The sequence below is a fragment of the Aythya marila genome (genome assembly GCF_965140915.1).
Source record: "Aythya marila genome assembly, chromosome: 15".
In the NCBI taxonomy this organism is placed as follows: domain Eukaryota; kingdom Metazoa; phylum Chordata; class Aves; order Anseriformes; family Anatidae; genus Aythya; species Aythya marila.
Window position 1 is genome coordinate 10002382 of NC_139056.1, and position 11608 is coordinate 10013989.

At 45.1% G+C, this 11608-nt stretch overlaps 1 protein-coding gene across 1 annotated transcript in view; it reads left to right on the forward strand.

Moving 5' to 3' along the window:
* POLR3E (RNA polymerase III subunit E) overlaps positions 1–9883 on the forward strand; it is a 29024-nt gene extending 19141 nt beyond the window's left edge. Inside the window, exons 18-21 of the mRNA XM_082772278.1 lie at positions 1409–1905; positions 6367–6444; positions 7416–7541; positions 9746–9883. Coding sequence (XP_082628404.1) covers positions 1409–1905; positions 6367–6444; positions 7416–7541; positions 9746–9802 — 758 coding nt within the window. The 3' untranslated portion in view covers positions 9803–9883. The remainder of the gene's footprint in view (positions 1–1408; positions 1906–6366; positions 6445–7415; positions 7542–9745) is intronic.
* The last annotated feature ends 1725 nt before the right edge of the window (positions 9884–11608 follow it).

An 11608-nucleotide genomic window follows, 5' to 3' on the forward strand; every position in this document is an offset into this window, starting at 1 on the left:
GAATGTGATGGGGACTGGTGGTGTTTTGTTTCTTTTTTTTTTTTTTTTTTTTTACAGGATTTCCCCTGTATTAGTTAAAAACATTTTGGTCTTCACTAGTATCTTCACTAACTAATCCTGGGGTTTACACGCTGTAGTAGAGCAGGGATGATTCCTTGACACCGGGGGCTCTGTATCTGATAGTGTAAAATCAGCTGAAGTCAGCTGGTTCTGTTAACCACTTCCTCACTTATGGCAGTATGTATGCTCTAGGAGTATAAGCAGCTCCTGAAGAGAGGACAGGCCCAGTACACAATTAATTTTCACCTCTTTGGTTTTTTTATTATTTATTTATTTCCCCTGATTTGCACTGGGCTGTCTGTGGTGTGGTTGAGGGCTGAGCAGTTAACAAAGAATGTGTTTGTCAGGGGGCTGTAAGGAGGTGTGAAGCTCTCTTTTTTTTTTGACACCCTCCCCTGGATGCCAGTAAGAATATTAAAGTAGCTGTGCCATAGTCCTAAAAGATTGTGAAAACTTGAGATTGCAAAGAGTTTTAACTAGGCATTTGGCTCACTGCCAGACACTGGAGCCAGTGAAGAGTGTAAGCAGAACTGACAAACGTGCACGGGAATCCATCTCAATACCCTGTATCTGATCTGCTTGGAAGGATTAGGTGTTGGGTTATTCGGAGAGGATTAGTGGGCCTACCAGAAGAGAAGATAACAGCATGTGTGCTGTGTGGGCTTTTGCCTTAAATACAGCATTCCTGCCTGTGGGATTGGGACTGGATTCCTCTTTTCCCAACACGCCCTTTGAGTTTTGGATTGCTGGGCGTGGAAAGGACACCAGAAGAGGTGCCAGGATTGCATGGGAAAGGACACCCTCCTGTCCATTTCCCCTCATCACTGTGTATTGATACTTAGCAGAGGGTCTCAGACTTTCATACTGTGCACCTCATGCTAAAAAAGTGTTCAGATTCACTGTTAACCCCTGCAGTATACGTGCTGTACCTATAGGACATCCTTGTGCTGGCTGTGGCAGTTGCTGCAGTGAGCCCAACCAGCCTCCGCATACTCGTTTTTTTCTTTTTTTAAAGTTGTCAGGTAAAGAAGTACTTGGGTCACAAGTAAAGATATGTAAGTAATCTGTATCTTGGTTTCCTGATTTGTGCAAAAGGCCCTAGTGGCTGAACAACTAAACTTTCTCCTTGCTGCAGGTTCCTTTCACAAGTGGTTGGCCAACGTTGTGTTTTTTTTAAGGTTAAAAAGATAAAAAGTAAACTCTAATGCACAAACCATGCTTATGCCTTAGATTTTACAAGTAGAAATTGTTTCCTGGCTTTATTTTACTACGAGCCCTTCGAGAAACATCCTGCAAGGCTGGAGTCTGGGTTGTGGTGAATTTTATGGTGCCTTTTGTTCCTCGCTAGGTCATCCATTGGTGGTTTCTGGGGAGCAAAGAGTCAACATGGCTAAAGCAAGAGTCAAGCAGAACTACGGGCAGCTGGAGAAGGAGTTCCAGAAGCAAAAGGCAGAGCTGAAATCAAATGACGCTGCAGCTAAGATGGATATCTCCAATATCCGCATCAAAGAGGAGCCTGTGAGCGATGAGGAGCCCATGGACACCTCGGCTTATGAGGGCTTGAACAACGGCGTTGTCAACGGCCTCCACGCTGAGGAGGACTCCATGGACGCCTTGAACGGCCACTTGCCTGGAGGCTGCGGTGACCGGGTGGCCCAGGAACTGAAGGCGTTTGTGTCCTCAACGTTTAAGAAACAATTTGTACTCACCCTGAGTGAGCTCAAACGGTTGTTTAACCTTCACTTAGCCAGTCTGCCTCCAGGACACACGTTGTTCAGTGGCATTTCGGACAAAATGTTACAGGACATGGTGCTGGACACTGGCTGCAAACAAATTTTGGTGCCTGTAAGTATTATTTTGTTTTTCCTCTGGTGTTTAGGGAGGAGGGATGGGGGCCAGTTAAATGTCTGAGCTGTGAAACGTTTCTGTCTTGGGCTGGACTGGAAGAAAGATGTCCTCTGAGTAAGCATCCGATACTGGATCTGTTGAAACTGCCGGAGGTTTGTCTGAGGTCCTGCTTCTGGCAGGCTCTGCTTTCTCTGCTCTGGGATAATGCTTGCAGCGCAGTTGGCTCTGGGGCTCTTCCCACCTCTGAGGTGTGGGGCTGCAGTGACTCAGGGTCTCATTGCTCCTGTTTCAGTAACACAACGTGGGGCAGTCCCAGAGCTCTTCCCACCAGCTTTCTGCGAGTTGCACAAGCTCCTGACAGGGATGCTGCTGGGGAGGAGAGGTGATGGTTGTTGCCTGGCCCAGCAGGGCACAGCCAGCAGAGCCCTCTGGGAAGCGCCAAACCCTATCTCCAGCAGGTTTCTCTGGCCAGTCCTTTTCCTCCAGGATTGTTCAGAGATGTCTTTGTTTGTTTGTCTGTGTAGAAATGACATGTGTGATTGCGTGAGTCACAGCAACCGTTGTGTGACAGCAGATTGCTTAGGAAGGAAAAAGAAATTTGGCATCGTGGGAAATAGCCTAAAAGGAAAATAATTTTACGAGACATCTGGCAGTGCTGATTGTTTTGCAACCAGAAAGAGCTTGGGAGTCGGCTGCCTTTGGTGAGAGAAGAGACGTGTGAACTGCTTGTGAGAGCAGGCGAGGCAGAAAGAGCAGGGAGCAGGCAGCCTGATGAGAGAGCCTGGAGCATGGGAGTTGGGAGCCAGCTCAGGAATAAGGAGGCAGAAATAACATGTTCAGTCGTGTGCAGAGTGCGTGTTGTGGCACCTGGGAACCTCGTAACAGACGTGAGGTGCCACAAGGGAGGCCACCGAGCTCGGTACTTTCTGCTTTCTCTCCTGACAGCTTCCAAGTCCTGGGGTAATGCTGGGCTGACGCTGCCTCCTGCTGCTGGAGAGACTCTCCTTTGTACACAGTGTAGGATGTGCGTTTGCTGTGCTGGTGGCAAATAGCTGAGGTCATTGCTGCTGTCTTAATTGGAAATGGGACTGCTTTGCTTTGGAAACGCTGGGAATTTGGGAATGAGTTCATCCAGCCTTCGCTTAAAGGCTGTGAGGAGTGAAAGTGGGATAGGTTCTGCTTTTCAAAAGACAACCTAAATAAAATCCTCCTGAGCACAGGTGGTTGGGAACAACTTTCTGTCTGGGAAGTCCTGTCACAGGAGCCCCGCAGAGGTGTGGCGATGGCACTGGAAGGTCTCTTGCTGGAGGTCTGCTGTAAGTTTTACTTCTGCTTACCCAAACTTGAGATCTTCTACAGGAGCCTGCACAAGCCTGTACTGTTATCAGCCATGTAAATTGTTAGCCCCCAAGCCTCCAGCTCATGCTCCGGGGAGGTGGCAGAGGTGCCTGGGCTGGTTTTACCCTTTGCATGGGCTCATATGTTTCAGTATCTCTTGATCATTCCCCTGGACAATTTTGTTTGAACCCACCGAGGCTGCCTGAGCTCAGTGGAAGCCCGGAGGGTTGTTTAGCCTGGGATTTTGTAGTTAGTTGCTCATTAGTTTTCTGTAATTGAAACGGCTTTGGTGATAAAAATCAATGATCTGAGGTAATTAAAGTGATGTTCTGTGGGGGGTGAAGACACTTTTGACTTGCACATTGCCCTATTATGGAAAACGTGTTGCTGGAAACAACAATGGAAACCTAGGCAGTGGAATGCCGGCTTTATTTACAAAGCTGACCTGCTGCACCTGGGGCACAAGATAAATAGTATTTGTGGGGAGCCAGGAGAGGTGCCAGGCCATCCGTAAGTGAGGCTGGGAGGGTGCCTGCAGGGCGCTGTGCTTACCTGTGCTTTGTAGCATCCTCAGCCAGAAGGGAAGAGCAGGTCTGGAAAGTGAATCCCAGGCAGGCAGATGCTCCCCAAGTGCTGAAGGGGAGTGGGTGCGCAGCGGTGGCTGGTTCCTGCTGGCTCCCTTCTCCGCTCCGTGGCGTGGCCAGGCTCTGCCCAGACCTGGAGGCTATTTTGGAGCAGTCGGGAAATGATGTCAGCGTGGCTTCCTCCTGGCTGGGGTAGCAGGAGGGGTGCCTGTGTGTGTGTGTGCTGTCCTGCTCTTACAGGGAGCAGGGCCACGTCTCTCCAAGGGCAAAGCACAGCAGTTTGCCTCTAAGGTTGTTTCGGCAGATGAGTTTTTCTGGCAGCGTCAGCCCCCTGCAGACTGGTGTAGCAGGAACACGGGGCTGTCTGGCAGAGGCTATTTTTAGGACGTGCTCAGTGCTCCAGCCAGTTGCATCCCAAAGCCAAGGGCTCCTCCCCAGCAGCTTCCCTTGTAACGTGGCAGCCCTGGGACACAGGCAGCAAGTTGTCCAAAAGCCCTGCGATGGCTCTGGGGGCTCACAGCAGGAAGGGCACGGGGCAAGTGTTATAAAGAAGGGCTTTAAGGCAGTGGAGAGCTGTTTCAAGGTGAGACTGGAGAGGCTAAGATAATGAACGTGGCAGAGAGCGTGTATGGGAGGGCAGGACAGCTGGACAGAGCTGCACGTTTCTCTGAAGAGCCTTTGGTGGCATTTCCCTCCCCTGAGGACCAGAAGTGACAGCAGCAAGCAAGCAGGGAGCTGCTGGCACCAGTCTGTGCAGCAGTTTACGGAGTGAGGCTGGGCAAGGGGAGGAGGTTCTGTGTTTTTTCCCAAATAAATATTGTGTTGCTTTGGAGGCAGTTTCCTTGCTGAATGGCCAGAGAAGTGCAGCCGTGTTCCAGCGTGGCTGAGGCAGGAGTTTGCACTGGTGGCTTTCCCAGAGCGAGGCAGCGCGTAGCTCAGTGCTCGTGCTGCCCTGCAGTTTGCTTCTCCTGCTGCAGCTATCAGGAGAGAGGCTGAAGGGTTTGATTTTATCTGTGCTGAAAGCATACAAGAGGTTGTACTCCTCAATACATGGCATGTCCATATGAGAAGAGAAGTGTGTCAGGTGTTAAGAGCCTAATAAACCTGAGTCCTGCCTCTGAACCAAGGAGGAAACTGTGTTATATTCCAGCTGTTTGAGCCAACGTGGGAGCTAAAGCTGCTAAACCCGCTGGAAAAAAATGCTTCTCCTCTTCAGTAAGATCAGAGGCATTGTGTGAAAGGAGAGGCTGATCTTTTGTTCTGTGATGCACGAGTCTCTTGGTGTGGTGTGGGAGAGGCTGGGAAGAAAGGTGTGTTTTGTACCAGCAGCCAGGATTGAGGAATACTGGAACAATCAGGATGGGCTTGTTAGCTTTTCCGAGATGATTGATTGAGGTCATCTGGACGGTTAGCAAGGAATAAATTGTTAGTGACAGACAGGAAGAGACACGTCAGGAGTGAAGGCATATTCCAGCATTGCTTGTTAGTTAGTGTTCTAAGGGGAGATGATAAGGCAAATGGACAGTATTCTGTTTTTGGGATTTTTTTAGGAGTTTGGAGCATGGAGGAGAGGCAGTTGTATTCCTCCTGTGTGCAGGGGCATGAGGCCTCTGCTTCAGAAAAAAACAAATGGTGTTTCCTTGGCTTGGCACATGGGGGGAAAAAAATAACACTTCATTTTTGGAGCCTGAAATGAGCAGGTGTCTGGTTCACTCTCCATTGGTGTTCGGTCTTCAGGAGTCCTGTAGTCTGTCTCAGAGCAGAGATCACAAATGCAGCAGAAGCACAGTCCTTGTCAGTCACGCCAGCCTGGGAGCAGTGAAGCAGATACATCCAGGTTAGAGTCTGAATGTCTGAAACTTGCCACTGGAGACTTAAAAATCTCCAGAAAGACCCTGCAGTGCACTGGATGCTCAGTTGAATAATGCTTTGGGTGTTCTGGAAACAATGCATCTGACAGGAAAAACCTATACGTCTTGCAGTGAAATACTGGCTGAGGTGCAAGCCCTAGCACTGCTCTTCTGGCACTTGGTGGTTGTCCGCTCTCCAACGGGAAACTGTGCCCATGCCCCCCATTCAGGGGGTCCAGAGTGCCCAGCAGCCCCAGTTTAAAGCTCTGAAATGCTTGGTGGTGTGCCTGTCACCCTGCTGAGGATTACCCCAGTGTGACCAGAAGCACCAGTCAGACATCACTTGGACATACTAAGGCACAGATCAGGATGCCGGAGTGCTCGTCCTATTCTCTAGGCCATAATTACCCCCTCATTCAGGGTCCGTGTGCTGCAGGATGGATTACACATGGCTCGTATTCGTTGGCTGTGGGATGGACTGTGCCTGTGCAGGCACAGGGGCTACCGGAGGGAAGTTACAGCTTTGAGTGTGGGGTGGGAGAGGAGCCTGTGTTGTTTCAGCAATTCTCATTACGTGGCCACAACGTTTTTGACTCACTGATAGGTGTCAAGGGATACTGTATCGTAGAATCGTTAAGCAGAACTCATTAAATAGGTAGTTATTTTTAACAGCCTCTTGTTCTCAGTTTCCTCCACAGACTGCTGCTTCACCAGATGAACTAAAGGTTTATGCACTTTGGGAAGCTGGTGACACTTATGATCAGGTAAAGGCAAAAAACAGTGACCCTTCCAAATACATGGTTAGCGAGCATTTGGCAGCGACTGAATTTGTGTTTCCTGAAGTGGTACAGCAGGTAGTTTTTTTTTACCCTTTCCCTAAGGAAGGCTCCAGTTTTCAGTACCACTGAAAACTCTCCAGCTGAGAGGAAGCTCTCAGATCGCAGGTTGATCGTCACTGTGTCAAGACCAAGTGGTGTGGACAGAACCATTTTATGTTGGTAATTTGTGTTAGTAACTAACTTAACTCAGTGGAATGCAAATAATGCTGAACCTGGGAAGAGAAAGGATTCTAGAATGTGGGCCTTACACCAGGATCCAGTCCAATTTTCTTTTATTTTTTTGTTGATGGTAATACATTAACCAGTGATTATATGATGCTGATACCTGGTGTATCTGTCTATATTTAGAATAGGAAATGATTACAGCATGTGTGAGCATCTCTTGAGTTTTAATTGATACCAGAGTAAATGAAGTGGAAGGAAAGGCAGCCTAACAAAGTATAGATGGATAATATAATTGCTGTGTCCGTGACCTAAGTAAGTGTTTATAGGGAAATCTTATGCATTGTTCTAGAGAAAAAGCAGTATCCAGCCTTCTGGCTGGAGTTGACTACGAGTTACATGAGAAGCATTTGGGAGGAGTAAGTCAAAGCTCCTTCTTCAACATGCTTTGTGCCTTTGGAGGTGCCACAGGTCACAGGATAGGTGCAGATCCTGTGACAGACAGGGCAGAGATGGGGTCTGGAGAGATCACTGTAGTGCCCTAAGAAAATAGGAGCAGACCTAATAGACAGCAGATGTAAATGGGACGGAATAAAGTTTCAAGATTATGAAGCAAGAATCCTCTAATGCAGTTCAGTGAATGCTTTGTACAGACTAATGCACGTGCAGTTTTGTTGTAGAGAAAGCTAAAAATGTTTGTTCCCTTTATATTAATTATATTTTTTCTTCTGAAGCATCGCCAAGTTTTGCTTGAAATCTTTTCGAAAAATTATCGAGTGCGCAGAAATGTCATTCAGAATCAGTTGAGTCAAGAATGTGGAGAAGACGTAAACAAGCAGGAGGTGGATAGAGTGTTAAAGGTAAGTTTCTATTCACCTGTGGTTTTGATCCAATTAATGCATGAATTTTTAATGCTTTGGTTTGACCAAGGGATATTTTACCTTGAGCTGACAAGTGAATGTGATGCTATAACAATTGCTGTTGGAATGTGGACAGAGCCTGTTTTTCGGCCTGTTTTCTTAAAACTAACACTTGTCTCATTCTACCTTCTTTCCCTTTGAAGAGTAGTGATTGTGACTTCCATGTTGTTTGGCATTATTGCAGCAAATCCTTATTTCTGAGTTATTTTTTAAGAAACATCAGAGTTATTTTTAACATCAGAGTTATTTTTTTTAAAAATGCACTGGAATGTTAAATAATGTGGAGTTAAACATTAAGGTGGTGGGAGTGTTCAGTGCAGTGTTCTAAGCATACCAGCTGCCTGCTGTTGGTTAATGCTGAAGAACACAAGTGCCATCTATTCAGAAGGAAATGCATTTCATTCTATAGTAGGACTTACAGTAGTGTAGAGAACAAAACCATAGCCAAAATAAGCATACAGAGTACTAGGTAACACATTTCATAGAGAATGTTTATTTGAAACCTTTCATCTCTGTCTTTGAAGATGAGCTATTTACTTTCTAAAGAAGCTTAAGGTATACAGACCGCACAGGCCATTGACAAACCTTAAAAGTGATGCAGGGTGGCTAAGCAGAAGGCTGCCAACTAGTGTAACGCTTTAATCACTGTTGCTGGGCCCTTCCTCACCATCACCCACTTCAATAAGTCAAGTGCTGAAGTACTTCATTACGTTGGGATCTGTAAGCAGAATAATAGCATGTATGAAAAATTACACATCTGTTGCTGTGATAGTAAGCAAACTGGTCTTGCTTGAAAGAACCTGGTCTTAGTATTAAAATAAGCTCAGACATTTCTGCCTGCTAATCAAGACAGTATTTTGTGTGGCTTGCCTCTCCTGGAAGGTTTGTCAAGCAACTAGATGAGCTCTACTATCAGCTCTCCCAAAACATCTAGACAATGTACTGGCATTAGTTTTCACAATGATGTTGCTATTTAACAAATAATCTATTTTGGGGAAAAAAATGCTTTCCCTCAACAAACTGGGTACTATTTATATAAACGTAAGTTGTCATGCAACCAGCCTTGTGCTGTGTCAGACTTCTTTGTTTTCAGTACATTTGTTACAGAAGCATTTGAATTTCTTTGTTTCTGAAATAAATGTTGAAAGTATGATTTAATGAAACAGGAAACTTTTTTGACTTCTTTAAACCATGAGAGACTGGATTCCACTTTGAATGAAATTGGTTTCATTGACTCCTATTTCCCTAGCTGCATGTGCTCCTTTTTTTTTTTCTAATACCCAGCAGAAGCGACAGACAGGGTTTGTATTTTTGCATCTGCAGATCAAGACTGCAAACACTCTTTCTAGCCTCTGCACTTAATTTCTTATTTGTAGAGTGTTTGGCTTTAAATCCCAAGAATTAAGAACTTTTTTTTTCCATTTAAGTTCCACAATATCCATTCTGTAGCAGTTCTTAAGTTGTGTTGAATTACCTAAATGGGAGGGCAGGAGCAGAAGAAAGAGAAGCTATTAGCTTAGAACTCAAGAGACTTGGTGTTCATTTAATAGAAATAAGAAAATGAACCACAAGAAAACCCACTTACTGAGCTCCTTTGCTGTGGTGCTTACCAGCTGTAAGCATAGCAGACGTGGTCAGAATACCAAAGTACGGTTCTGAGGTTTGACACTTCATTATCATAGAACATTGCTTCTTGTAAGGCTCCAGCTTTGGTGCTCCCTGTGCACTCCAGCCCTTCCCTCTGCTTCTGTGTCTTCACCTGAGCTTCAGTCTGTGCCAACCCCTCGGTTCCTCTCTCCTCAGCCTTTCTTAAGCTGGCTTCTGCACGATTCCCTCCAGTTCCTCCCCCCAAAAAGCATGGCTTCTTGCTGCCATCACGTTGTTTATCCTGCCTGTGCCCTTTCAGCCTTCCCCCCTCTGTGTCTGTCATCTTAATTTAAGTTATATGATCCTCAGGGCAGAGATAACCTGCAGCTCTGCATTCATGGTCTCATTTGTGCTCTGAAAGGACTTACTGATCACATTTACCATCACAAAGCCAGTAATGGTTCCCAAAACAGGCAGGGTACAACTTAACTGTGGTAGTCCCTGAGCAGCATAGCTTAGTGCTGTGGGTGCTGATGGACTTTCCCTTTCCTCCCCAGGACTGCTGTGTGAGCTACGGCGGAATGTGGTATCTTAAAGGGACTGTGCAGTCTTGACAGCGGTGTCAGCAGTTCTGTTACTTCAGATGTTCTCCAGGATGAAAGAGGAAACCTGCGGTGGGCGGCACAGACAGTAATGCCATGGCCTTGGGAGTGTGGGGCAGGATCTGACCTACTTTGGGGCACGTGGGCATTGCAGAAAGACAGTCACTGACATCACAACATACTCACACATATGTTTGCATGGCCACCTAGGCGCAGAGAGCAACTAGAAAGACAACATGGGACCCTGTCTGCAGTTTGATTAATCTGGAATTTCTAATGTATTTTGCTTCTCCTTCTCTTTCATTATAATAAAATAAAACCATATACTGACACAGACATGATGGAAAAATCATGGTCTAATATTTTATTTTGTAAGTAATGCCAATAAAATTGTTTACAAACATCCCATTTTTTGTTAAATATCTAGATGCTCAGACATTAGTCTGAGCATTATCATAGCCCTTGCAGCTCTCTTTGTGAAGAGGAGATAGTGATGTTCATGGAAAGGTCAGGGCCGGGGGGTGGGTGACAAAATCACTGTCTCTAAACTCTGTACTACATAGCAATTGTTGTCACCTGTTGTCTGTGAAATGAACTGGCAAAAGAATTTACACTTGAAACAGATGTGGAACAACTACTGGATTTTGTGTATTGATGGGGGTTTTGTTGGAGGGATTTTTTGCATTATGTGCAAATACAGCAAGGTAAGTGCACCACATAGAAGGCATCCAGCTGTAGTTATCACACTTGGCAACAATGTAAAACCTCTATTTTGTGTAATTTTTTAAAAAATAAAATTTTATCTTGAAGGTCAGCTGTGGCATATTGCTGTACCCTGCCTTGTTTGTCCAGGAAGAAATGGAAACTATCCCTGCTCCTTTTAGAGACCAAAGGCTTACAGTGGAAAGAAAGGTCAGGAATGGTTTTAATAAACCTTACAGGTAGATAGTAAACTATGTCTTAACTTGCTTTACATTATTCTGCTTGCATCATGTTCTTTAGGGGGTACTTAGAGGTGGCTGTCAAGATGAAAGCCTGTTGCACAAGGTACACAGGTGCACAAGGTACAGTAACTGAGTTTTTTTTCTGTTCTAGGTTTATCATTTAAGCCTAACTGCAGTATGAAAAAAAGTACCCTACTGGAAGAGTTTTAGAGCAGTGTTACTTTTTACTGATTTTTGTTCACTATAATTTTTATCACACGAGAAGTTCAGGTAGATTCTATTAGCTTCATCTACTTATGCTCAGAAAAGACTCAGTTGTTGACAAAAATAAACAGATTAAGGTAGTTAAGCCAAAGAAGATTGGCCCAAGCTTAACATTTGGCATAGTTACAGCATTTCACACTTCTGTGGAAAACACTTTTAAACTGCTAAAACTACCTGAGTTCATATGCTAGCATAGTTTATTAGCTACTTAAATACAACTTGGCAGCACTTAAGTTCAGCCAGCTTTTGCAGCCTTTGTCCGTGTGCATCCACATCTTGACACTTACCTATAGTATGACCTTGTTGCTGTAGCAGTAACCTACAGTTGTGTATATAAAGCCTCTCCCTGGGGAAGCCCTAGTATGAGTGAAGTTACAAAAGAAGACAACCTTGGAGTTTATTACAGAATAAATGTGTTAAACACTGGCTGTACTGTGATACACTTTAGCAGTGGCACAGGTGAGCAAGGGCAAGTTATACTACAGAAGAATCAAATAGTTACCTGGAAATTTAAGAACATTTTGAATATTTTTAAAGGCTGCAAAAGTATATAGAATGTGTTCTGTTAGAAAACACCATTAAACTACTAAGGGTCATCTATTTAACCAGA